This window comes from Natrix helvetica (assembly GCF_964273705.1).
Source record: "Natrix helvetica genome assembly, chromosome: 4".
In the NCBI taxonomy this organism is placed as follows: domain Eukaryota; kingdom Metazoa; phylum Chordata; class Lepidosauria; order Squamata; family Natricidae; genus Natrix; species Natrix helvetica.
This window is the reverse complement of record NC_138550.1, coordinates 133,148,868-133,174,965: the sequence shown is the minus strand read 5'-3', so window position 1 is coordinate 133,174,965 and position 26,098 is coordinate 133,148,868. Positions and strand designations below refer to the sequence as shown.

The following is a 26,098-nucleotide window of genomic DNA, read 5'->3' as shown; positions in this document are numbered from 1 at the left end:
TATAATTAAATATACAATTGTACATTTCATAGTGTTCTGTACTTACCACAGAGGCGTCAAACTCGATTTCATTGAGGGCCGCATCCAGGTTGTGTTTTACCTTGGGGGACCAGGGTGGGTGTGGCCAGCTCGACTTTACTTGTGTTGGGGTGCCTGTGGTGGTCCGAGTGCTCTGCCAGCAAAAATGGGCTCCTGATCTCTGTTTTGGCTGTGGCAGCCTCCTGCAACCGTCTGCCAGTGAAAATGGAGCTCAAGAGGCTGCACACAGCCCTCCCAAGCTCCGTTTTCGTTGGCAGAGGCATTGCAGGTCAGTCCTTTGCTTTTCCAGGGCAGCCCCACAGGCCAGATAAGCACCCCGCGGGCCAGATCCGACCCCTTGGCTTTGAGTTTGACACCCCTGACTTACCAGATAAATGAACCAAAAATCCTACTTCAAAGCAAATTCACTTTGTTGTATTAAAGTGCTCCTAAGAAGTTTATTTGTTTGCCAAATCCATATGAGATCATTTTTATCTTTTATTTCCAGGATGCCATATCACAAAAATCTGTAGATATTCATGATTCTGTGCAACCAAAACCATTAGATAGACGCCAGTTTCAACCTATTGTAGGGTTGCCTGCAAATGAGGAGGTCAGCAAAAACAAACCTATAGCAAGTAAGAATAAATGTTTATAAATACTTGTTTGATAATCTGCATTTGTTTCTATGTTTGTTTTTCCTTCTGAAAGGTTGCTGTTTGTGTGAGAAATAACACTTGAAATTCTATGAGCATTGAGAATGAATATTACAAAAAGAGTTTGGCTTTCTTAGGGCCTACTCTCTTATTTTAAATGCCTCAGTAACCTAATTGCTAAGATTCCTGAAAATTAAGAAAAGATTGTCACCTGTGATGTTCTTTACATTTCTAATTGTGGGTGTATATTCTTTTCTGGTGTTTATGATTGCTTCCCACTTTCAAGTTTTTAGAAAAGACACTAAAACAAAAAATTCCTGTCTTCTAAGTTCTTTTCAGTGGGCTATCGTTTTCAATCTTTTCTACATTTTTGTATTGCTTTAAAAGTTTCTGAAAAAAATGTCACATAACAACAATATTAAAAGTAATACAGCACACTTTCATATGAATTTGGAATGACTCTGAAGCCATTCAGTTTTACAATGACAACTACATGTAGAAAGTTGAGTTGATTTATTGCTGGGTGAACTGTGGCATAACTAAAATCACAGCAAAACTGTATGTTTCTTTTTCCTAGAGTCACTGCAATTCTGCAGAAATTATAAACTATTTGTTCACCTTTGGGTAGGAACTCTTACTGCCCTACACTCCCATATTTCATCATAAAGCTGCCATGGTTATTATTTTCAACATTTTGAGGTTGGCAGAAGACAGTTATGTGCTGGAGAGTAGAAACTATGGTATGGAAGTGACCTACAATAAATATTCCAAACTTCTCTCAGCACCTTTTGCGTCTGGGCCATGCTTATTTAAAATGACAATATACTCTCATTCCCCAAAAGAATGTTACACCTTTTGAGACAAACTTTTAAACTTTATTCAAGATATTTTAGTGTTAATCTATTTTTTAATTTAAATTTTCAGCTGAAATTTAGCACAATTCAGTTTGTTTGTACAGCTTTGATGTTCAATTAATAACATTTCTATGATATTTGTGTTAAAGATACAGATGGACAATGCTGTATTTAACTCTTCAGAAATTATTGGATTGTATTTCAGTAACTTTCATTACCTTTTGTGGCTAGGGCTTCTGTCTGTTTGTGTTCAACAACACTTACAGTCTTTATATTGATTATCATTAATTTTACAAGTACTGTAGATATAGATAATTTAGAGCAATACATTTGACAATTGTATTAGTGTATATTCAATGCAAATAATTTGGCAGACAGTAGAAAGTTTCTAACAAACATAGATCGTTAGTGGTTTGCATGATTGTTTCATTTACCAAATTTATTTTACTTTTTTCTTGTTTTAAAAGAATTTCCAGATCAGAAACTGTTTGGTGCACTGTTAATCAAATGTGTGGTACAGCTGGAACTTATTCAAACAATAGACAACATTGTATTTTTCCCAGCAACTAGCAAAAAAGAAGATGCAGAAAATCTAGCTGCAGCACAGGTAAGGAGAGTCCACTAGGATGCATATTCTTATAAGTGTTTTCTTCTTCCAGTTTTGAGCCAAATGCTCTGTTTCATAAAGGTTGTAATTTCTGGAGGAAAAGTCCTAGATTTCTAAACATTTCAATTAGTATCCAGAATAAACTATGATAACAGAAAAATTGGGCCTGCATCATAACATCCTTTTGTAATTGAGTGCCAGAATTGAGATGCAAGTATCTCAGATTTGGTCTACATTGTGTTATCACAAAGTATGTTTTGTTGTTTGCTTTCTCAACTCCTAAAGATCCTTAGAACATTTCTTATTTAAATACCCCAAAAAATTAGATATTGAAAGTGAGATTTAGTTTCTTGTTTCTTCTGTAAAGCATTTGAGTGCATCATATTTAGCCAAAATATCTACATAGAAAATAGATTTTAGATACAAACAAGCTTCACATCTGATGCAGATTTCCTTATTTCTTATTTGTAAGTGTTGCCATGTGCCTTTCTCTTAAATAATTTGGGAGACAAAGGTACAGATTTTTAGGATAAAGCATATAATGTGCCTCATCACTGTGGCTTCATAAAATAGTGGATGCTCCTGAAGGATGCTGTTTTCTTGTCCTTTGGATATGGGCAATCATTAAATAACATAGTTTAGAATTCATATACAGTAGACTTTTATAGCGTAAATTATATTTCTCCTGTGCGCTGCTTGGAGAGTCCAAGCATGGGTTAAACACAGTCTATCTGCCCTAGGACTGAGTAGATTTTTCTTTGACCATGCCTCCCTTTGCCTCATTGAGATCAGTTCAAAAACTCAATCTGCCCGTTAGGACTAAATTTGGTGAGTTCTGTGCAGGTAGACTGGGACAAATCACAGTAGATAGCATTAGTTTTTCTTTTATTTCTTTGTTTTCCTGTTTCTTTCCGATTAATTCTGTAGCTTTAGTCAGTTGCTCTGGAAGGAACGCAAAAATTCGGCTTGCCTTTTTAAATTGCTAAGGAGACTGTCGGGGGCCCGATCGGCTGCCAGTTGCATGCAGCAGTCGGAGAGAGTATAATTGCTTGTCGGTGGCTGCCGGTGAGCGTGGGGGCAGCAGGAGGTTTCCTGCTGCTTTCCGGCCGTCAGTTTGTTGGCGAGCCTCCAAAAGTGCCTTGCAGCTCCGTTGGAGCGCAGCGGTGATTCCTTTGCCCCGGCAAGTGTGGTGGCCATTTTAATAATAATAATAATAATAAATTTTTATTTGTTAGCCGCACCCTCTCCCGAAGGACTCGGGGCGGCGTACAATAAAAACACATAAAATATACAAATGAACAATATATATACAGATAAAAATAAACACATAAACGTACGTACACATATACATATACATGGAGGAGGTATCAAATATATAAAATAGAATTTAAAATTGACAATTTAAAACACCCTCAATTAATTTACAAGATTTAAAAAACCCGTCAGGAGCGATAAGATAAAACTATGGTTGAGCCAGGCCAGCTAATTGGAAGAGGTGGGTCTTGAGCTTTACACGGAAGGAGCGGAGGTCAGAGGTAATCCTGATATCAGGGGGGAGGTTATTCCACAGGGCTGGGCCCGTCACAAAGAAGGCTCTGCTCCTAGGCGCCGCCCCCCAACACTGTTTGGTAGACGGCACCTGGAGAAGTCCCTCTCTGTGCGAGCGAATTGGTCGTAGGGATGTATGGGGCAGGATGCGATCCCGCAGGTAACTAGGTCCTGCGCCATGGAGCGCTTTAAAGATTGTAATCAGAACCTTGAAACGCACCCGATAGACCACAGGAAGCCAGTGCAGCTCGCGCAGGAGAGGTGTCACATGGGAGTACCTTGTACTCCCCATAATCACCCGCGCGGCCGCATTCTGGACCAACTGCAGTCTCCGAGTGCATTTCAAGGGAAGCCCCATGTAGAGAGCATTGCAGTAGTCCAGGCGAGACGTCACCAGCGCATGAGTGACTGTGCGTAAGGCATCCCGGTTCAATAGGGGGCGCAATTGGCGCACCAGGCGAACCTGGTGGAATGCCCCCCTTGCCACGGCTGTCACATGGTCATCCATGGACAGCCGGGCATCCAGGAGGATGCCCAAATTGCACACCCGCTCCACGGGGGCCAGTTGTACGCCCCCAATGGCCAAAGATGGAAGCAATTGGTTGAACCGGGGGGCCGGAACCCACAGCCACTCCATCTTGGAGGGGTTGAGCTTGAGTCGGTTGCCATCCATCCAGACCCGTACGGCTTCCAAGCACCGGGACATCACTTCGACGGCCTCGTTGGGGTGGTTCGGGGTGGAAATGTACAGCTGAGTATCATCAGCGTACAGATGATATCCCCCCCCCCGAAACCACGAATGATCTCGCCCAGCGGCTTCATGTATGTGTTGAACAGGAGTGGCGAGAGGACCGACCCCTGTGGCACCCCGCAATTGAGGGGGCTTAGGGTCGACCTCTGCTCCCCTGTCAACACACGTTGCGTCCGGCCGGAAAGGTAGGAGCCGAACCACCGCAAAACGGTGCCTTGAACCCCCAACCCCTCCAGTCGGTGCAACAGGATACCATGGTCGATGGTATTTTGGGAGGCATTTTCTTCACACGCTTTTCCCTGGCTGCAAAGTGAATCGCCGGCAAGCCTCTGAGGACTTTTAATTGTGGCAGGAAGATGCCAGTGGCCATTTTGAATGTCCCCAAACTGCGCCTTTCGCCGAAGGGACTCTAAGACCTTGCAGATTCGCACAATTAATCCTCAGCTGCAGATCGCTGCCGGGATGTGATTGGTTCTGTCCAGGGCGCCGGCAGGACCTTCCTCCCCCATAGCGACTCTCAATATCACCTGGAGGGCGGCACTGGAGTGTTTTGGCCACCAGGCCACCCTCCAGCGACCATGCTGATCTGCCAACGCTGCTGAGCCAACTGATTCGCGTCTGGTGCCTTTCTTATACTGCGGCTTCGCCTCCAAGTTCATTACTCGTCTTGTGTTACTGCACCTGTTATCATCTGCAGCATGAATGGCAGACGGGGGTTTGGAGGCACGGGAGGAGCTGGCTGGGTCCTCTTTGAAGCGCAGTAGGCCAGATCCTCCACCCAAAGGAGGGAAAGGGCAGAAGGGCACTGAAGGAGAGAAGCCCCACGATTCCTCAGGGAGCAAGCGGCCCAAGACAGGTGGATAGGAACCATGGGTCCCCAATAGAGACAAGGGATAGGGCCCAGGTCAGGGAGGGATTCGACAAAAAGAATCCAGGGGTAGTAGGCCTCCCAAGGCTACCTCTCACCCAGTTGAGCCCAGGGATCATGCCCCAACCTCTCCTGGAACCTCTGTCGCGACGGAGGCGTCAGTCTGGGAAGAGGAAACTGCAGACGATTTTGAATTATCGGAAGATGAGGATTTGCCTCCCGATAAACCCACCTTTACAGGCCTTTTCAAGCCACCCCTGTTCAAAGCCATTTTATACAAGGCCACGTCCTCCACTGAACTTGCCCCTACTACTTCTAAGGGTGTGGAACTACCTTCTACTTCCCAGGACCACAAGCAGGGCTTTTTCAAGGAGGACGCTCCAGCTCAGGAGCTGATTCCAGTCCCTGACTTGTTCATGGACGTTGTCCAGCGCCAATGGGCGCAGCCTGGCACATTGGCTATCCCCAGTGGGGGGGACAAAAACTTGTATTCTCTGGAAGCCAGGATGGACGATATCTTGGAGTTGCTAGAGGTGGATGCCCTGGTGGTCTCATTGATGTCCAACTCGACCCTGCCAGCAGATCTCCTGGAGGGGCTCAAGGCAGGGGACAAAAGGGCAGAAAGAGCCTGCCATAAGATGCACCAGGCAGCTGCCTGGGCCATCAAGGCATCCACCTCTGCGTCCTTCTTCACGAGGCGTCCCTACTTTGGTTACGCCAATTGAGATCTAAACCTCCCTCGGAGGGATCTCGGTGGCGCCATGACATTAATAAGATCATAATTGCGGTGGAATACTCCGCAGATGCTTCTTTAAATGTGGCAAAGTTTGCCTCTCGGACGCTCACATCAAATGTTACTTCAAGCCACCTGCTGTGGCTTTGTCACTGGCAGGCGGATATGAAGGCCAAATGGAAACTGGATTCAACTCTGTTCAAGGGAGGGCAGCTCTTTGGAGACGCCTTAGACAAATTATTGCTAGAAACAAAGGACAAGAGAAAGGTCCTTCTGGCCACTCTCGAGAAGAACGAGCGTAAGGGGTCCGGTTCTTTCAAGAAGCGGCCATTTCATAACCAGGACAGTACACAGGCATCTTCCTCTTATTCTTACCAGAGGCCCAACCCCCAGTCTAGCGACAGGAATCAGGACAGGAATTCCTTCAGGCCCCGGGGTCGATAGCAACAGGGCTTCTTTTGGAAGCCCTTTCGCGGCGGTTCCAACGGCTGCCAATTAAGACACACCAAGTGACCAGCAGGGCAACCCTCCCATAAGCGGTCAGTTACAACTTTATGCCGACCAGTGGGAGAAAATCACCACGGATGCATGAATCCTCAATACCATCAGGAGGGGTCTAGTCCTAGATTTTCTCACGTTTCCCCCGTGGACATTTATTCGCTGCCCCCTCCCCAAGAACCCCCTCAAGATGCAGGCAGAGATTCGTCACCTTCTGCAAATAAGGGCCATAGAGCTAGTTCCAATGGACCAGGAATGGAGGGGATTCTATTCTATTCTTTTCCTGGTCCCCAAGAGTTCACGGGGGTGGAGGGTCATCTTGGACTTGAAGTGCCTAACTCATCATCTGGCCTACAAGCACTTCAAGATGAAGTCCCTCCAGTCCATCCTGGACTGCATAAGGCAGGGAGACCTGCTAACCTCCATAGACTTAAAGGAAGCGTACCTGCATGTGCCCATCCATGTGTCGCACAGAAGGTTCCTGCGGTTCCATTACGACGGGAGGCATTATCAGTACAGGGCTCTCCCTTTCGGCCTCTCATCAGCGCCCAGGACCTTTACAAAGCTTCTGACAGCAATAGCGGCTCATCTCCGTGCATGTCCGATATGCTTGGAATGCTACCTGGACGATATCATCATCAGTCTTCGAGTCGCGATCAGGCCCTGAGGGACATCCAGATCAACATTCGAACACTAGAAAGACATGGCTTTTCGGTGAACCGAAAGAAAAGTCATCTCGAGCCGACCACGTGCATTCAACACCTCGGCACCATTATAGACTCGATATCTTGCCAGGTGTTCCTTTCTACGGACCATCTACGCAATCTCAGGAACAGAATTAATCTGTGCAGACGGACCAGACTAATACCGACTGTCCAACTTTTGCAACTTCTCGGCATCATGATTTCTTGCCTGAAGACAGTTCCCTGGGCACACCTTCATACCAGGGAACTACAGTGGTTCCTCCTGCCGATGCAATGGTCAAAATGCAGCAATTCTCCCAGACGGGTTCTGCTTCCTCAGAAGGTACGCCGCTCCCTCAGATGGTGGCACTCGATGGCAGTCAGGGAACCCGACAGAGTTGTGGTCACGTCAGATGCCAGCCTCTACAGATGGGGAGCGCATTGCCAAGGACAGATGACACAAGGCAGATGATCACAGAGGGAGGCAGCTCAAAGCATAAATTGGCTGGAGCTGAGAGCGGCCAGGCCCGCCCTTCGATGGTTCTTATCCACTCATTCTGCAGGTGATCGCCAAGCTTCTAGCGGAGAAGGCGGAGATCCTCCTTGTAGCTCCGCATTGGCCCAGGAGGTCCTGATATGCGGATCTTGTCAGCCTTTCCCTTCGGAAACCATGGAGAATTCCTCAGGAGCAAATCTTCCTCAGCCAGGGAGCTGTCAGCCACCCGGATCTTTCTGACAAGGTCATCCAGACCATCCAAACATCCAGAAGACCATGAATGACACGCATTTACGACGCAACCTGGGTCGTCTTTTCGGACTAGTGCAAGGAGCATTGTATCAGTGACGTATCAGCATCCATACCTCAACTGCTGAACTTCTTTCAGGATGGTTTAGACAAAGGTCTGGCACCAAACAATCTCTGTCGCCAGATCGCAGCCTTGTCCACCATCCTGGCAAGAACCAGCTCTTGTTCCCTGAGTCAACATCCTCAGATCAAGAGCTTTCTGAAGGGTGCATCCAACATATGCCTTCCAACTGTACACAAATACCCTTCCTGGAACTTACCTTATGTTCTGCAAGCCTTGACACGCACACCCTTCGAACCCATTTGAACTGCCGGTCTCCGTCACTTGACTCTCAAGACTGCCTTCCTAGTGGCAATTACTTCTGCTAGGAGGGTTTCAGAGCTTGCGGCTTTCTCTGTCAGGGAGGAACTGTGTGTAATTCATAGCTTTTGCCCTAGACTCAAGCATCCTAAGGAGCGCTCCTGGCATAAGCTGGACATTCGGAAAGCTGTCCGTATCTATGTTAAAAGGACCAAGGAATTCAGATGCTCCGAGTCGTTCTTTATTTCTTTTCAGCCTGGTTTGCTGGGACGAAAGGTTTCCTCCTCGACCATTGGACGTTGGCTGCGGGCCTGCATTAAAATGGCCTATAAACACCAGGGCAGGGCCATGCCGGGTTGGGTGATGGTACACTCCACAAGGAGTGCTGCCACTACATCAGCGTGGGCAACCCAGGCATCCATCATTGACATTTGCGGAACGGCTATGTGGGCGTCCCCCACAGCGTTCATCAGGAATTACAAAATTGACACATTTGCCTCCACTGAAGCCTCCTTTGGCAGACGTGTTTTGCAATGGGTAGCCTCAGCTACGGATATTCTGGACACTAACTCTTCCCTCCCTGGGACACAATAGCTTGGGTATGTCCCATGCTTGGACTCTCCAACCAGTGCACAGGAGAATGATCGTTAGCTTACCTGAATGGTCGTTCTCTGGGCACTGTGGGAGAGTCCAAACCCACCCAGGGTCTAACGAGGTGTTCAAGACTCTTTATTTCTAATTTGACTATTGGACAGGCATCCTGCAACAGATAAGACCTTTGTTTTTAAACTGATCTCAATGAGGCAAAGGGAGGCGTGGTCGAAGAAAAATCTACTCAGTCCTAGGGCAGATAGACTGTGTTTAACCCATGCTTGGACTCTCCCGCAGCACCCAGAGAACGATCGGTCAGGTAAGCCAACGGTCATTTACCACATAGTTCTAAATTTGCTTAGAGTAAAATGTCAATTGAACAGATTCCTCATTTAGCAGACTTCAGAATACAGTGGGCAAAATCTGCATGCAGACATCAACTCAAAATAATGGACAACATTTCTTGTATCTGATTTACTCTGAAGGCTAAGTAACTAAGTAAGGTCAATTACATCTTTTTACATTATTTGTGCATTTTGCATCAACATGTTCTAATATAATTAATTAATGCCATAAACTCAGGTTTAATATTTGACATTTATTTATGATATCTTGATGAAATCAGTTTGTTCTCAACAGCTGGAAACCATATTGATATTCATTGTGACACCCAAAAAGCTAACTATAATAAAACTTGATCTTTCCTTTCCCTTTCCTTTCCTTTCCCTTTCCTTTCCCTTCCCTTCCTTTCCTTTCCTTTCCTTTCCTTCCAGAGGGATGCAGTAGACTTTAATGTTCATGTGGACACACAAGATCAAGGAATGTATCATTTTTTAACATCACAGCAGCTTTTCAAACTCCTGGATTGTTTATTAGAATCTCATAAATTTGCTAAGGCTTTCAACTCAAATAATGAGCAAAGAACTGCACTTTGGAAAGCAGGTAAGTCTTTCTTGCCAATTTTAAGGACTTTAAATGATGAATGTTACAGAAAAATACTGTTCGGGTAGTCAGCTTACAACAGAAATTAGGACTGGATTTTCCATCACTAAGCAAGTGTTGTCATAAAATGTGACCTAACTTGACCACATTGCTCAACCACAGTCCCATAGTCACAATTGCCATTATTATTCCAGTACCATGACATTTGTTATATGAGAAGAGATGAGACTCCAGATAAGCAGCTGCGTGTGAGAGCACAGGCAGTTGCAAGTAGAAGGTAGAAAGGATAGGCTGGTGAAAAAGTGGCAGGAATAACTTCCAACTTCCTGTTGGCTTCTGCATTGTCTTTGCTTGTGGGAAGTCAGTATTGACATTGTAATCATATGGCTAGAACTTGCTGCAACATTGTAATTATAAACTGGGCACTAGGACACAGATGTCACTCACATGACTCCAGGGATACTGCGATGGCCAGAATTCTGAGGACTGATGGTAAATCTTCCTCATTTACTGCCATCATAACTTTGAACAGTAGCTAAACAAATGGTTTTAAATTGAAGTCTACCTGTACAGTAAGTTATTTTAATGTGGCATAGTAAAATTATAGATGAAAAACAGCAATAGCTTCAAGTTGTACTGATAACGGAAACATTTCATCTTGTCTTGACATCTGTAACCCACATTTTTTATTCTGAAAGTTTTAGAGGAATATGAATTCTGGATTTGCCTTTGTTGTTCACTCATTTCTTCAATGACTGATTCAATAATTCAATAATTATTTAAAGAGTTCAATATTTTCAGATGGGTAACCATAATTTCTAACAACAAAAATTATATATAAATACTGAATGTTGTGCTGTGTCACTAGCATTTTTTATCACATGTGCATGCATTAAATTTTGAGATTCCATAACCCCAAAATGGATGTGAGGGAGGAGGGGGTCTGTTCATTCACAACATAGTTGCACCCATTCGTATAACCAATCACAGAAACCTGGCAGGGTTTCTTTTTTCTTTTTAATTTACAAAATGTATTGTTTGATGAGCAGGAACAAAGCAGGCATTAAGAAACATGCTAGGAAAAGAGAGGATCCCATGGATACCAAAATGTAGTCCTCGGCTGATGACTACAATTAGACAAGAATTTCTGCTGCTGAATGATGCAGCGTAACACATGGCTACAGCACTTAGCAACAGCAATCCTAACAGGCCCAGTTGCTATCATAATTCAAGATGTCCTATTCACTGAGAAGCAGAGGAAGTCCCAGATAAAGAGTGCAGAGGTGCCATGGTGTGTGTGTGTGTGAGAGAGAGAGGGAGAGGGAGAGGGGCCCTGGGAGGACTAACACCGGCCACATTGAGTTGGGACGGGAGTGCTGCAGTTAACCACCATCAACTGAAGTTAGTGAGTTCTGGAAGGCCAGGGAAAGAGAGTACAGGGTGTGTTTATAGATAGAGACAAGAAAGAATATACTGTGGCTCAGGAGAGCTTCTTGGTCCACTGCAACTCTGGGGCTTAAGAATCCCTTGAGTTACAGTGTGGTACAAAGCCACTGTGATCCAGAAAGTCCCAACCACCCTGGCCTGGCACAACAGCATGGTGCAAAGCTGCCGCACCGTATGGAGTAAAACATTTTGCTTAAAAAAGATGATATTAATTCAAATCCAACTCCCTGTCGAATTTTAGAAGCATCCTGATTAGGGAAGCTGAATAGCCTATGCAATAGCCATTTTTGCCTTTTTTTTATTCAAGTGCTGATTTTTAGATAGTCAATAAAATCTAAATAACAGATATTGTTTTGGCAGGTTTCAAAGGGAAATCGAAGCCTAATCTTTTAAAACAGGAGACTAGCAGTCTTGCCTGTGGGTTACGTATACTATTCCGCATGTACATGGATGAAAGTCGCAAAGATGCCTGGGAAGAAGTGCAACAACGATTAATAAAGTATGGCTTCTTCATAGCTTTTACCTGGTTTCATAATAGTAGTTACAAATTTAAAGACATACTGAATTGATTAATTTTGAGAAATTAACCTCATGACACAGATGATTCCATTTAGCAAAGTTCTTCAAAAGAAGAATCTTGAGAAGACAAGATAAAAGAAGGAACCAATAAGTCATTGTCTATCAGCATTTCTCTAGATCTAACTTTTTGCTTATTGGGAATATTTGCTATTATTGCTGTTCAGTGGTTCAGTAAACAGGCCTATGATCTCACTCCTTCCTTCTCTTTTTACTACTTACCAATATCTGAAAAATTGACTGCCAGCTGTAAGCATCTTTGAGAGAACATCCAGTAATCAGTGAAACACTCCATTGCAGCTGCTCCTTGACAGCTTTACAATATGCTGAAGTGTTTTGGGCTTACTAATGTTCTTTTTAATGTGTTGGTGTAGAATGTGATTATTGAATTATCTTTCTGAATATGCAGTTTTTTTCTGATAAGGATTCTGTTTTGAAAATAAGCAACTAAACTTTGGTTTTATGCTGCATGTTGCTTGTAGTGTCTGCAGGGAAGCTCTCAGCTACTTCCTCACTTTGACCTCAGAGAGTCACCGGGAAGCTTGGACAAGCCTGTTACTTTTATTCTTAGCAAAGGTTCTGAAGATAAGTGATGATCGGGTAAGTAAACATTCTGAATAGTTAGGGATTGAGCCCAGGTTTTTTTCTTTGCAAACAACATATCCTAATTGTAATAAACCAGTTTTAGGATAGATTCCCTTCCATTGTTGAGGAATAAAAACATTCTAATCCATTCGTGTCATATTGCCATTTGCCTTTTTCCCTTTTCTGGTATCAGTACTTCAGTGCCAATAAGCCCATACACATTTGTTCCTTCAGAAAATGGAATGAGGAATAATTTTTATTGTAATAATAATTTTTATTGTAATGTTCGAATTGGTGCATTTACTCGTTCAAAAACTTAATAGAATTCTTTTTTCCCCTTAGTTCAAAGCTCATGCATCTTTCTACTATCCACTTTTGTGTGAAATAATGCAATTTGATCTGATTCCTGAGCTCCGGGCTGTTTTGAGAAGATTTTTTCTACGAATTGGAGTTGTTTTCCAAATATCTCAGCCAGCAGATCAAGAGGAAGATGTAGCCAAGCAGTAGAAGTATAACTAAGGAAACTAAGAACCAAATCAACTTGCACTGGATGTTCATAATGAGGGTCTCTATATGGCAGTGTGGGCATCTACAGGTTCACAGTATAGAGTAAAGCTGTAACTTAGGCTTGCAAAACTTTTAATTCTCCAGTGGATTTTTCTTCCTCCCTTTCCTGGCTTGTGTTGAGCATTGAGCCAGTTTTAAACAGTCTTATTGTCAGCTTGGACTGTGATGTCCTCTTATTCAGACATGCATACATATTATGTGTATGTGTGTGCGTATGTATATTTATGATGGCTGTAAACTTAAGATATGTACCCAAAGAACTAACACTTAAAAAGTTTGAACTTCCATAGAGTTCAACTCAGGAGAACTGTATTTGAAAGAATGGTTTGTACTGAGAGCACAGGAAAACACTAGTTAAGAGATCTAGCAACTTTATGGAATTCTTATTCTGAAAAAAAATCTGCACACTCAAGATGAGATATAGGTAATCATTCTTCAGTGAAAAAACATAGAGTGCAGGTCTGTAATATAAAATTACAAACACTATATAGTTCTTCCTGCCTTCTTTTATGATTTCATAGAAACCCATACATTTGTTTACCAAATGCACTAGTCTGAGTTTATGTTGTGATTGATTTGGTCTGTATCCTAAAAGTTAGTCCTGCTAACTTTAATGAAGGGCAGAGAAAAAGTCACAACTGGCTTAACTGTTTGTAATATACCTGTGATAGGGCTTTTAAATATAATAAGCCATTGCAACGATCCTTCTGGGCTGGAACTTGAATCACTGCAAATGAGTCTAGGTTTTATCTTATGTCACCTTTGGGGGGGGGTTGTTTGATGTAGATTTCACTCTGTGTACAGAATGTAATGTTAAATATATTCAAGTAACAAATCTGGCATGGTTTAGGGACGGTTTTAAATTTATTGGAAATGTATTCATACTGTGAATTGTGCTCTGATGGTTAAAGAAAAGATTGTCAAGCATTCTGTCTTACAGTGGATGTAGAAAATTTTTTCAGATGGAAAAATGTATATGGTACAGCTCTGTAAAGTTTTCTATGTAAATTCTGTACAACTTTCTGTACAATATTGGTTCTCATCTGGCATATTCTAATCAGGTTATAAGTCAATAAAGTTTTTGAATTCTTTCATCGGTGCAATGAAAACCAATGCAATGTAAAACTACTTGTTTTAATGTTTCAAGAAACGTAAAAGTTTAACAATGATGGTTAACAGTGCTGAAGCAAACTGCCTTCAGCATGTTTGCAAGTCATTAAAGAATTTAACTTAAGTATCATTCCTTCTATTTTTCAGTTCAAAATCACCTTATTTGGGAAAAGCTGTAGCTAAATCAAGATCTAGTACAGTATTCTGTCTCTCATACAGAATGGCAGAACTGAACGCTGCCTCAAACTGACTCCCATGCAAAAATCTTTCCAATAGCCAGACAAAAAACAAGACAGGGCCGATACGGCAAATGTCAGATAGTTGATCAAGGGTAGTAGCTTCATCATCCAATAAGTGGCTTGTCTGTTATTCAGAGCAGAAAAGGCAGGTAGCAGCTTCCCAGCCTGTGATGAGAACAAGACTGCTGGATCTTTACTATCTTATAGCTATAGAGTAGCTGTAAATCAAGGATTTCAAATGAGGCAGAAGGGTAATCCTACTCTAATTCCCTTGGGAAAACCAGTGTAGTACATCTCTTTCCTTTTTGCTCTAGGCAATTGAGGACAGGAGCTAAACTTACAATGAAGTACCAAAGGTGCTTGTTCAAGAGGCAACTGGACTTTGTTTTTTCTTTGAAGACGTTTCACTTCTCATCCAAGAAGCTTCTTCAGCTTTGAAGTATTATGAAGTACTTTTTGGACCCCATATGAGAGACTCAATAATCCCTCCCTATTTGGAGGAAAAGGGGTTAGTAACCAATGACGTTGCCAATGACTGACATTACAAATTACTGTATTTTGCTATTATAGCTTCTGTTTCCCTGTATATTTGCCTAAAATCAATTGTTTTTTGTTACAATTAAATGTTCAATAAAGGAGAACTACATCCTAGTGAAGGAAAGGAAAAAGTTATATTTAGGTGATCAGGAAATTCTTCAAGGTATCTTTTTCTACCCATCTAGCCTTCCAGATTTTATAGTTGGGAAACTGATTCTTGTTGGAAAAGAGTCCATTTTAATGGTATATTACACATACTGTTAAATATTGAATAGTATGTAAACATCTTGCAGTTACACAAAAAGGAACTTGTATTGATAAAGCCTTGCAGTTTGCCTTCAGTAACATTTGTATTTTTTTCCTTCCAAATAAATGTGAAGGGGTTAACAAATCAACAAATTTGTACTACACTTAATACAGTTTAGACAGAATTTAGTTCCAGAATGAAATTCAATGAACATGCCATTTCTACTACAATGAGAAAGAAGTATCATCAAGAAAACTCCAGAGCTTTAATTATTAAAAACAATTTATTCAGTTCACAAAATATCCATCTTCACAAGTACTTCAATAGAATCATGATAAAAATATAATTTTTGTCATCTTAAGTCATGAACATAAATACATTTATAGAATTCACTATTGACATTTGAACACGCATATATACATATTAAAAAACACCAGCATTTTAGAACAAATGATTGGATAAAATTTGTGGTAGTAATCTAGAAGTAAAGCAGCAATGAATTTAAATTCTGGGTAGTCCCTAAACGTCTATTGCATGTCTAAGAACAATAAGCCACAGTATTTTATTTGATTACATTCGGGTCATATTTCTCAATCTTGCAGAAGTCTGAGGTAATTTTTCAGAGAAAAATAATAATCCAAAAATAAATTTTGCCTCAGTACCATTAAATGTACTCTAAATTGTATGTTTAGCTATACTCTGAAGCTGTCATGAAAATTTACTGTGGTAATATATTTCCAAATTTAGAGGTTATCAGTAATGTATCAATAATTAAACAAAGTAGGAATTGTTTTCACAATCAAGTACAAATATAAAAGTGCAATAGTGAAACTTTTGAAAGGCACAAACAGCTTTAACACAAGTTTATTTAGCCATGGGCAGTTGACAGCCCCTGCCAATTGAATGTTATGCTCTTCTCAGAAGTTGGTTTAGCTTGACTTGACTGCTCAGCCATGAGTCTTCTAAGAGTTTCTGATGTCCCGGGTCTAAGCCATGGCTCAGTTGCCACAGAATCAATCGAACTGGGTCTTCTGCCATCTCTAGGAAGTAATTCCTTCAGGATGTCATCACCATTCCCCAATGAAATGTCGTCAGCTTGCGGAAAAACAAATAAACGTTAATATATGAAGTCATACTTCGTATCCTACCATATATTTCAGTGACCAAATTATTCATTCTTCAGTATTACAGAGGACTTCTGTGGAATAAAAATGCAGCAAGGTCAGCAAAACTGTTGCCCAATTGGGGTACTTCAGATTTTCAGTATTTCCTTATTCTGGAGTGACTGGTCAAATAATGCTATTTGACACAAAAGGATGGGAAATGGCGTTTCTAAGGTAAGTATGAAGGTGATCAAAACCAACTGCATACTAGGCCTTAAAACAGCACTGGAGGATCCAACTCCCCTTTTTGCCATATTTCTTACATACACCTGTATGCAAAACTTAAGGCACTCCTGGTCACGGAGGGACTTCATGATCAATTTGGAAGATTGTTTCAAGGTTGACTTGCTGAAATAACCAATCTTTCTTCAGGTTTCAATTACTTGCTGACTGTGGTGAAGACTTAAGAAAAAAAGTCTGCTGGAATGGCCTGAAAACTAATCAGACGTACAAAACAGAAACCAGGAGTCACCATAAATGACCTACTGACATTTAGTTGACATTAGTGTCCCTATGCATAGAAGAACATTATTTATACAATAATGATTTTGTATGGGAGTGTTATCAAAACAGCATTTTTCTTCAACCTCATCATAAAAGTCAACATCTCAGGTATGCAAAAGAAAACTTACAAATCCCCACTCTTTTGAAGCATAGTGGTTTGGATTATTGACACAGTTAGAAGTTTTTGGCCACAACAACGTAAGACACTTTTAGAAAAAACGAGATGAAGCATTTGAAGAAAAATACCTTGCCAACAAATATACAGGAGGCTCTATGATGCTCAGGGATTGTACAGCAGCCAAAGATACAGGAAATATTGTATGCATGGAGGGAAGAATAGATCTATCGATATATAAAGGTATCTATATAAAACAAATTAGTACTAACTAATAAATTACTAAAAGTGTAAAATTTAAAGAAAATTAACCCCAGGGCAAACAAAAAACTGCATATGCATCAAACAGTGGATACTTTTCCAGATAAATTCAGTCCTTTCTAAAACATATAGGTGGAAGTTCTGAGCACCAATCTGTGTATACGAAAGACAAGTATCACATTTGAGTATTTTTGGGTCTATGGTTTCATATCTAATTCAAAAAGAGGGATGAATAAATTAATTTTTAATCAAGCCAATCTTAATAAAAAAGTCAAACTACAATAAAGATTCTTCTTGAAATTGCAGCTTCAGCAATAAATAATTGTCAAATTTGAAAATAGTCCAACCCAATATGACTCTTAGGAGGTTAAAGGACTCTATACTATACAGAATTTCACCTAGGAACAGTATGTACAGGTGAAACTCGAAAAATTAGAATAGCGTGCAAAAGTTCATTTATTTCAGTAATGCAACTTAAAAGGTGAAACTAATATATGAGGCAAGACTCATTACATGCAAAGCAAGATAGTTCAAGCCGTGATTTGTCATAATTGTGATGATTATGGCTTAACAGCTCATGAAAACCCCAAATCCACCATCTCAGAAAATTAGAATATTACATGCAATCAATAAAACAAGGATTGTACATAGAACAATATCGGACCTCTGAAAAGTATAAGCATGCATATGTACTCAGTACTTGGTTTGGGCCCCTTTTGCAGCAATTACTGCCTCAATGCGGCATGGCATGGAAGCTATCAGCCTGTGGCACTGCTGAGGTGTTATGGAAGACCAGGATGCTTCAATAGCGGCCTTCAGCTCTTCTGCATTGTTCGGTCTCATGTGTCTCATCTTTCTCTTGGCAATGCCCTATAGATTCTCTATGGAGTTCAGGTCAGACGAGTTTGCTGGCCAATCAAGGACAGTAATCCCACAGTCATTGAACCAGGTTTTGGTGCTTTTGGTAGTGGGGGCAGCTGGAAAATGAAGTCAGCATCCCCATAAAGCTCGCCTGCGGAAGGAAGCATGAAGTGCTCCAAAATCTGGTAGACGGCTGCGTTGACCCTGGTTTTAATGAAGCACAGTGGTCCAAAGTCCTGTTGCTCCTTGGTCCAAAGTCCTCTTTTCTGATGAGAGCAACTTTTGCCAAAAGCACCAAAAACTGGTTCAATGACCATGGGATTACTGTGCTTGATTGGCCTCTCCATTCTTCCTTCATACTCTGGGTCCTTAGTTTCCAAATGAGATGCAAAAGTTGCTCTCATCAGAAAAGAGGATTTTGGACCACTGAGCAACAGGACTTTGGACCACTGTGCTTCACATGTAATGAGTCTTATCTCATATATTAGTTTCACCTTTTAAGTTGCATTACAGAAATAAATGAACTTTTGCATGATATTCTAATTTTTCGAGTTTCACCTGTATCACTGAGGTTCCAAAGAAAGAGTAATTTTCTTGGTTTGCAGAAGCTGTTTTTTTTTTAATGATGTGAAAAAAATCAAATGTTTGAATAGCACATGGTAGCATTCACCAACGAAAAGCTTCTCTATGCACCCAGGAGAGCTTCTCTATGAACAGAAATCTTTTTTGGCATTTGCTGCATTGAGAAACTGGAATTCAAAAAGGATCTTCAAATATCTATGAGTCTATCTAAAAGATAACTAAAAGAAACTAAATTTGGTCAGTTACTCACCCTGACTATCACTTCCTTTCTACAAAGAAAATGTCAAAAATCAGTCCAGATTTTGGTGATGGAATATGCTAACCTATCAAGAAAGAATAAATGATATTTGCAGGAAAATCTTTTTCAACATCTCATTGGTTTCTTTATGGTGATAGTACCTGCTATGTAATGCTTCCTGGTGAAGGGAAATTTCAACACGTTTATAGACTGCCATAAAGCGGGGTGGGGGAGATCAAAATTATCTTGGAAGAATGGTAAGCCTGGCTTAGAAAAATCCCAGATTAAATTTCAAATAAAGACATACAAATTTGAGAAAAGCCAATTTGCATTCTGACTGGAGGAGGATAGTCAGAAAATTTAAAGAACAAGTTAAGTCACGGGTGTCAAACTCGCCGTGTCACATTGATGTCAAGTGACATATCACGAAAGTTTTTGCCTTCGCTGTGCTGGGGTGGGCATGGCCTGCGTGTGATGCATCCAGCCCATGTGCAGCCAGTTCGACACCCCTGCATTAAGTAGTTAAGGCTAGTTTTAATGCAATCAATGATAAATTGATTATGAATCAGATACATGCTGCAGCAAAGAGTTAAGATGATGTTGACTGTTTGATCACAGAATTCCAGTGAGAAATTCAATTTATAGTTCCACTAATGGTAGTCCAGAAAAGGAGGCAATTCTACTGATTGTATGCATCCTATATATTCTGCATCATTAGTCTTTCTATTCCTCAAAACTTCAGATCGAATTACACAAGTGTATGGCTATCTCTATCATAATAATTATTAGCATTCACCAGAGCCAATTAGCTTTTCTCAAGCTGGCCAGTGAAGTAATTCCAAAACTGTACTACTGCTGGCATTCTATGTAATGGAATGTGGCAATGTCCTTGGAAAACAGGAAGAGCCTGTTTATCAGCCTACGGTGTGAGAAACAAAATTTGAGTCTGAAGGAAGAGAGGTGGTGAAAGCATCTCAGAAGGGACTCTTCCTGCTTTTGGGGAGAATAACCATGAACATAGGTAGGATTACTTTTATGCTTGTAAGATTGATGTCAGCTTTGCAACGTAGTTTAGACAAGAAGCATAGCCAGGAGTACTAGATCTGTCTTTATTAGCAATAGCAATAGCATGTAAACCTACAATATATACTGCTCCATAGTGCTTTACAGCACTAAGCAATTTACAGTTCAGCATATTGTCTCAAACAATCTGGGTCCTCATTTTACTGACCTTGAAGGGATGGAAGGCTGAGTCAATCTTGAGCTGGTCAAAATCAGACTCCTGGCTGTAGGGCAGAGTTAGCCTGCAATACCGCATTCTAGCCACTGTGCAACCACGGTGGTGGTAGTAGTAATATTGCAGTATTACAAGGTTATTACAGGATTACATTAACAGAATCTGCAAGTTTGGAAATGCTCCTTATTTACTTCACTTTTAGGCTCCCAAAAATTAGGGACAGTTTTGACATTCCACTCAAATTTTATCAATCCATTATATAGACTGCAGCTCTTCCCCCATGTCCCAAGGTGATTCCCACATACCCTTACATTCTGTTCTTCTCCCCTGATCCTCGTCCTTTCCTTTTTTTATTTGTGCCCTTACTGTAAAAACAAAAGCAAACAGCCCTGTGCCAGGTCATAAGTATCTGGGAAACAGTCAAGTATGAGCCAGCTAAGGTTGGCAGTCTGACATCTATAATCTCAAATTGAAGGTAAGGGCTGCAAAGCTGAAGAAAAGATGCTCATTGAAACCCCTCCACATAGTACCACAGCAGAGACCATACTCAAATTCTGTGGGGAAATGTTATCAGAACATGGACTAAATATGGATTGTATCCAACTCTGAGCATCACACTTTGAGGGGGTTAGCATTAAAATATATGACTGGCATAAATAAGCCATACAACAACAAAATTGATGGGATTGGGTTTCTCTTGTCTCAAGAAGAAAAGGACTGAAGGAAACATGGTGGTACTACTCTTCATAGCACTTAAATATCTTACGCATAAGACCTAAAATATTCGTGTATGGTGATCTAGAAGTGAAGACTCAGTCTAATAAGATTAAATTAAGGAAAATATATTTCAGATGATGACTATTAAGAACAGTAACCGTAACAGCAAGGTGGCAATGAAATCAATTACTGGGAGAGGCTCTCCCTCACTGCAAGCCTCTACCTTTAAATTACCTTCATACAATTAGACTTAAAGACCTCTTAAAATTTGGTGGGTCTCTCTGTGGTATAACTTATAGGACTACATTCAAATGAATCCAACAAAGAAGGCTACAACTAACTTGTTGCCTAAACTGATCTGCAGCTACCTGGTTTTTTCTGCTTTAGTCTTTTCTTCTTTTAATTACAAGGCTACAAAGAAAATCCAGAGCAATTGCCCCCACCCCCACCATTCCATTTTATATGTTACTGTACTTGCATATATTACAAATCTGAATGTGGGAAGGAAAAGTAATGACAGTGCAATGCAGTGCAGCACTCTTGTGTTCTGTGAAGTTTAGCCTTGGTAGCACATTAACCATGTATTCTGGGTGTGCAGCATATATGAAATACTTTGGCCTTGACTAGCCTTTCCCATCCAATGGGTGCCAACTGTGCAGGTCATCTCCCAGGAATCCATGGCTAGTTTCTAGTTTCTCAGCAATTTCTGAGAATCCTACAAGATGAGCTGCAAACATCTGAAAGCTACCAAGTTTGGGAAAAGTTAATCTAGATAAAGTTTGCTCACACTGTATCAATCAGTTCTTCCAAATCTAACAAAATGTTTAATTCTTCAATAATTTCTGTCCTAACATTCAATAAAGAGATCATACCTATATGAGCGGCATTCTTATGTAGTTCATTTAATCTTTGCAGCCTTTCTTCATTTCTGACTTTTAATTGATCTATATTGAGACTAGAATTTGAGTGGAGAGAGCTGTTGTCCAATTGTGGTGGTGGAGTCACCTTATAAAAAGCATCATCCTGAAGATACAGAGAATTTGATTGAATTATTATGAAATGCTTGTCAAGTCAACATTACTGGAATTGCCAAAATAATCACATATTCAACTCAAAAATTTGCATATCACACAGAAACATTATGAAGAAAATGCTAGTTACTTCATCAGAGAGAGAGAGAGGGAGGAAGAATGAGAGTGAGAATGAATTTAATTGAATAAGGTGTGTTAAAATAAACAGATGGTAGAGTTTACTTCAACAAGACTTAGGTACACAAAGCATTAATGGGGAAAAAAATCCAATACATTCCTTTACCTTCTTCTCTCTCCTTCTTTCTCTTGCCGACACAGGGGGTGAAGGAGTTATATTCATATGGTAGCTATACTCTTCTAAAATTGGATACGTTTCACCATCCGTATCTAGGAGAAGCAAGTGTCAAAAATATAAGTTCATACTGGATTTTTAAGCAATAGTGAAATTGCAAAGCTAATTTTTGAACTATATTAGTTAACCATAAAAGGTAACCCTGAACTTACAACCATTAATTTAGTGACCATTCAAAGTTGTAATGGCACTGAAAAAAATGACTTATGACCATTTTTCACACTTACAACCATTTCAGCACCCCTATGCTCATGGGATCAAAATTTGGATGCTAGGCAACTGGTTAATATCTAGGATGGTTGCAGTGTCCTGAGGTCCTGTGATCACCTTTTGTGACCTTAAGCAAAATCAATTAAGCCAGATTCACATGACAACAGCAGTGATTCACAACAACTGTGGGAAGAAAGGTCATAAAATGGGCTAAAACTCACTTAACAATTGTCTTACTTACCAACAGAAATGTTGGGTTCAATTGTGGTCATAAGTTGAGGACTACTGTATTATGAAAAAAACTAGACCAAAAAAGTCTCCAGTAACTTCATTCATTGAAGAACTGTCATTTAGAAGATGCTTCAACACACTACATTCAAACTGCTATCGCTATACTTCTGAATATGGAAAACTATTAAATCTATCTATAGCAGCGATGGCGAACCTTTTTTGGCTCGCGTGCCACAAGTGCGGGGAGCGCAGGGGGGTCATGTGCGGGCGTGCCGCACGGATAATGCAACGCGCGACCCCCCCGTGCGCATGCACGCACAACACACGCCCCCCATTTTTACATGCTTTTTTCGCCCTCCCCAGGCTCCAGAGGCTTTATAGGAGCCTGGGGAGGGCGAAAAGAGCCTCCACCGCCCCCCCGGAGGCCCTCTGGAGGCTTCAGGGACTGTCCGGAGGCTTCCCTGAAGCCTTCAGAATGCTTAAAACCACCCTCCGAGCAAACCGGAAGTGACTTCCGGGTTGCTCGGAGGGTGCTTTTAAGCGCTCCGAAGGCGTCAGGGAAGCCTCCGGACGGTCCCTGAAGCCTCTGGGGGGGGGCAGGGGAGGCTCTTTTCGTCCTCCCCAGGCTCCTATAAAGCCTCTGGAGCCTGGGGAAGGCGAAAAATAGCTTTTAAAAAGGTGAACTCAGCTGGCCAGCGCGCACATGTGCGCTGGCCAGCTGACAGGGCAGCGCCTCGCGTGCCCTGACAAATGGCTCCACGTGCCACTTGTGGCACGGGTGCCATAGGTTCGCCATCACTGATCTATAGGAACTCAAAAAACTGAAATAGCTGATAATCAATTGATTTTATTCCTACAAATATAGGATGATATATGCCTTTCAAACAAACAATAAATATTAGCTGTAACTAAAATGCTGCATAAACCTGAAGGGAATGCAGCATACATACAACATAGCTCTTCTTGATAAGTAGTCTGCCAAATATAGAAATACTAAAAAGATAAATTCACCAATAAAAGCACTCTCAGATTCCAGGAGAGAGGTTTTCATAAATCCATCTGAGTCTGCATCTCTAATCTACAAATGAAAAGCAACAGAAAACTCAAGTCAAATCAACAGTCTATTTTGTTTAACATTGATAATAGTTTTCTATTATTCCTACTTGTTCCTAAAATAGCCTTCCAATATAGTAAGTCAAAATCCAGTAATCTGGATCTTGACTTAATATATTACTGAATAAATGTAATGCAGTACTGAAAAGTTACCTTTTAAAAAGCAAGCCACAATTTCATTTCCATATATCTTTCATTCTGCACGTATTTAATCTACCCTGGAAATAACTATTCATTCAGAATATATTTTATTAAGTGAAGGACTAAAATAAAGTCCCAATGAATCACAGCAAAGATTATTTATCCAATCAACAAGCTGCCTCTGTGCAGCCACAAGCAGGGTGGAAGTGTGACAGAATCTGTACAGGTTCACTTGGCACTGAAGGAGGAAAAACCCTAATAGTGAAGTCAATTAATAACTATCAAGACTAGTAGCCAGTAGTCATATACCCCTTTTAAAGGATTAATTTATCTAATCTCTTTCCCAATTGGCAACTATCGTGTTTTGTAATAAATTTCAATTTAACTACAAACAGTTAAAGAACTACTTTCTTTTCATTACCATTCTAGGCACACACAACACTGAAATCCAGTATAGCGAAAATGATTTCTATCTGATTTCTCTAATATTATAATGTAATCTTTTTCTGTGTCTCCTCATTAAAAGTAAATTTTCATTTCAGCTGAACTCAATGTGTTGACTCTAGAAAGAGTGGAGACTCTAGAAAGAGTGCAGAGAGGAGCAACAAAGATGATTAGGGGAATGGAGACTAAAACATATGAAAAACGGTTGCAGGAACTGGTTTGTTTAGCTTAAGAGAAAGAAGGACTAGGGGAGACATGATAGCAGTCTTCCAATATCTCAGGGGTTGCCACAAAGAAGAGGGAGTCAAACTATTTTCCAAGGCACCTGAGGGTAGAACAAGAAGCAATGGGTGGAAAGTAATCAAGGAGAGAAGCAACTTAGAACTGAGGAGAAATTTCCTGACAGTTAGAACAATTAATCAGTGGAACAGCTTGCCTCCAGAAGTTGTGAATGCCCCAACACTGGAAATCTTTAAGAAGATGTTGGATATTTGTCTGTTAAGAATATCTCCCTTTGGTTTTCTTGGAAACAATTTGGAAGTGAACTTTCAGTGCCTTTCAATAGTTGAAACTTTCCTAACAATGGATCTAATTCAATGGATCATTTTGGTTCTCCTTTGTGCAGCTTTTCCTACTCTACTATATTTATTTCAAAGTGGGATATCTTTAATTTTCTACGTGTTAGCTTATCTGATATTCACATCTCCAGTTTGCAAAAAATACGAAATAATGTTATCAATAATGATCAAATTCATTTTGATCAAATATAAGTTAAACATATCCAAATCTCACTACTGAGGAAATATTTTAAACTCTCAAACAGTTTTGAGAAATTGTTTTTTAAAAGATAACTAAAGATCCTTTAGAATACTCTTCCAAGTTTCAGCCTTCAAATTACAGTGAAATGTGTATGAATGACATAACTATTCAATATTGTTAATAAGCGTTCACGATATGAATCCCAGCCCACACTGACCTCACTGTTGCTTTTCAAAGGCACTGTTTACAGAAGCCTTTGAAAATTATACATGCAACCCATGATACCACCTTAACTTAGACAATTTAGATACCCATTAAAGAAATCATAGAGACAACTAGGTGGGACCTGCACAGAAAAACCTAGCGCTATAATCCTCATAAAAAAAGTGAAATCTCTAATGAAACTGAATATAAAAGGCAAAAGTTCAAGGAATATGAATTAGTACATGTTCACAAAGTTATAATTTCCAACAAGAATAAAAAAATGAATAAGTTAATTGTATTGTTACTCACCAATTCTTTGTCTCTTGGTCTAATGCTAGATACCGGCTCATCAAAATCTAGGGAACCTAATAAAGCAAATATATTGATAAGAAAAATAGAATTAAAAACCAAAGGACCCTAACAGTGTTCCATAATACTAGAATTCAGGAATGTAATAAATATTATCAAAGCTATGCATTCAAAATCACACCAATAGCAATAGAATTTTACTGAGAAATGGTAATGTTAATTGATAATGAAACAGGAATAAAGTAGAAAATTTAATATGTTATCACTAAATCCTGTAATTTATTAGACATTTATATGAGGAACTTATGTACAAATAGGATTTTCCTTTTTAATTCGTTTAAGTTCTTGATCAATATTCAGCCAATTTGCAAACCCCCAAAATATGTGTATTGTATTAACATTTGTTCTGCAGCGAAACAACTTTATTAATTTTTTTGTACTTTTTCCCTCGAAAATAAGACTTC

The 26,098-nt window shown here is 40.5% G+C and overlaps 2 protein-coding genes across 4 annotated transcripts in view; one reads left to right on the top strand and one right to left on the bottom strand.

Moving 5' to 3' along the window:
• Window positions 1–14,121, top strand: part of ARFGEF1 (ARF guanine nucleotide exchange factor 1) — a 67,434-nt gene extending 53,313 nt beyond the window's left edge. Inside the window, exons 34-39 of the mRNA XM_081951727.1 lie at window positions 527–656; window positions 1,996–2,135; window positions 9,687–9,855; window positions 11,662–11,800; window positions 12,360–12,477; window positions 12,805–14,121. Coding sequence (XP_081807853.1) covers window positions 527–656; window positions 1,996–2,135; window positions 9,687–9,855; window positions 11,662–11,800; window positions 12,360–12,477; window positions 12,805–12,969 — 861 coding nt within the window. The 3' untranslated portion in view covers window positions 12,970–14,121. The remainder of the gene's footprint in view (window positions 1–526; window positions 657–1,995; window positions 2,136–9,686; window positions 9,856–11,661; window positions 11,801–12,359; window positions 12,478–12,804) is intronic.
• A 1,305-nt stretch (window positions 14,122–15,426) lies between these two features.
• The window catches only part of CSPP1 (centrosome and spindle pole associated protein 1), a 56,043-nt gene continuing 45,371 nt past the window's right edge, over window positions 15,427–26,098 (bottom strand). For all 3 annotated transcript variants that reach the window (XM_081951728.1, XM_081951730.1, XM_081951729.1), the window contains 5 exons: window positions 25,635–25,690; window positions 23,676–23,742; window positions 22,155–22,258; window positions 21,713–21,863; window positions 15,427–16,257 (listed from right to left, as the gene is read on the bottom strand). In XM_081951728.1, coding sequence (XP_081807854.1) covers window positions 16,031–16,257; window positions 21,713–21,863; window positions 22,155–22,258; window positions 23,676–23,742; window positions 25,635–25,690 — 605 coding nt within the window. In that variant the 3' untranslated portion in view covers window positions 15,427–16,030. The remainder of the gene's footprint in view (window positions 16,258–21,712; window positions 21,864–22,154; window positions 22,259–23,675; window positions 23,743–25,634; window positions 25,691–26,098) is intronic.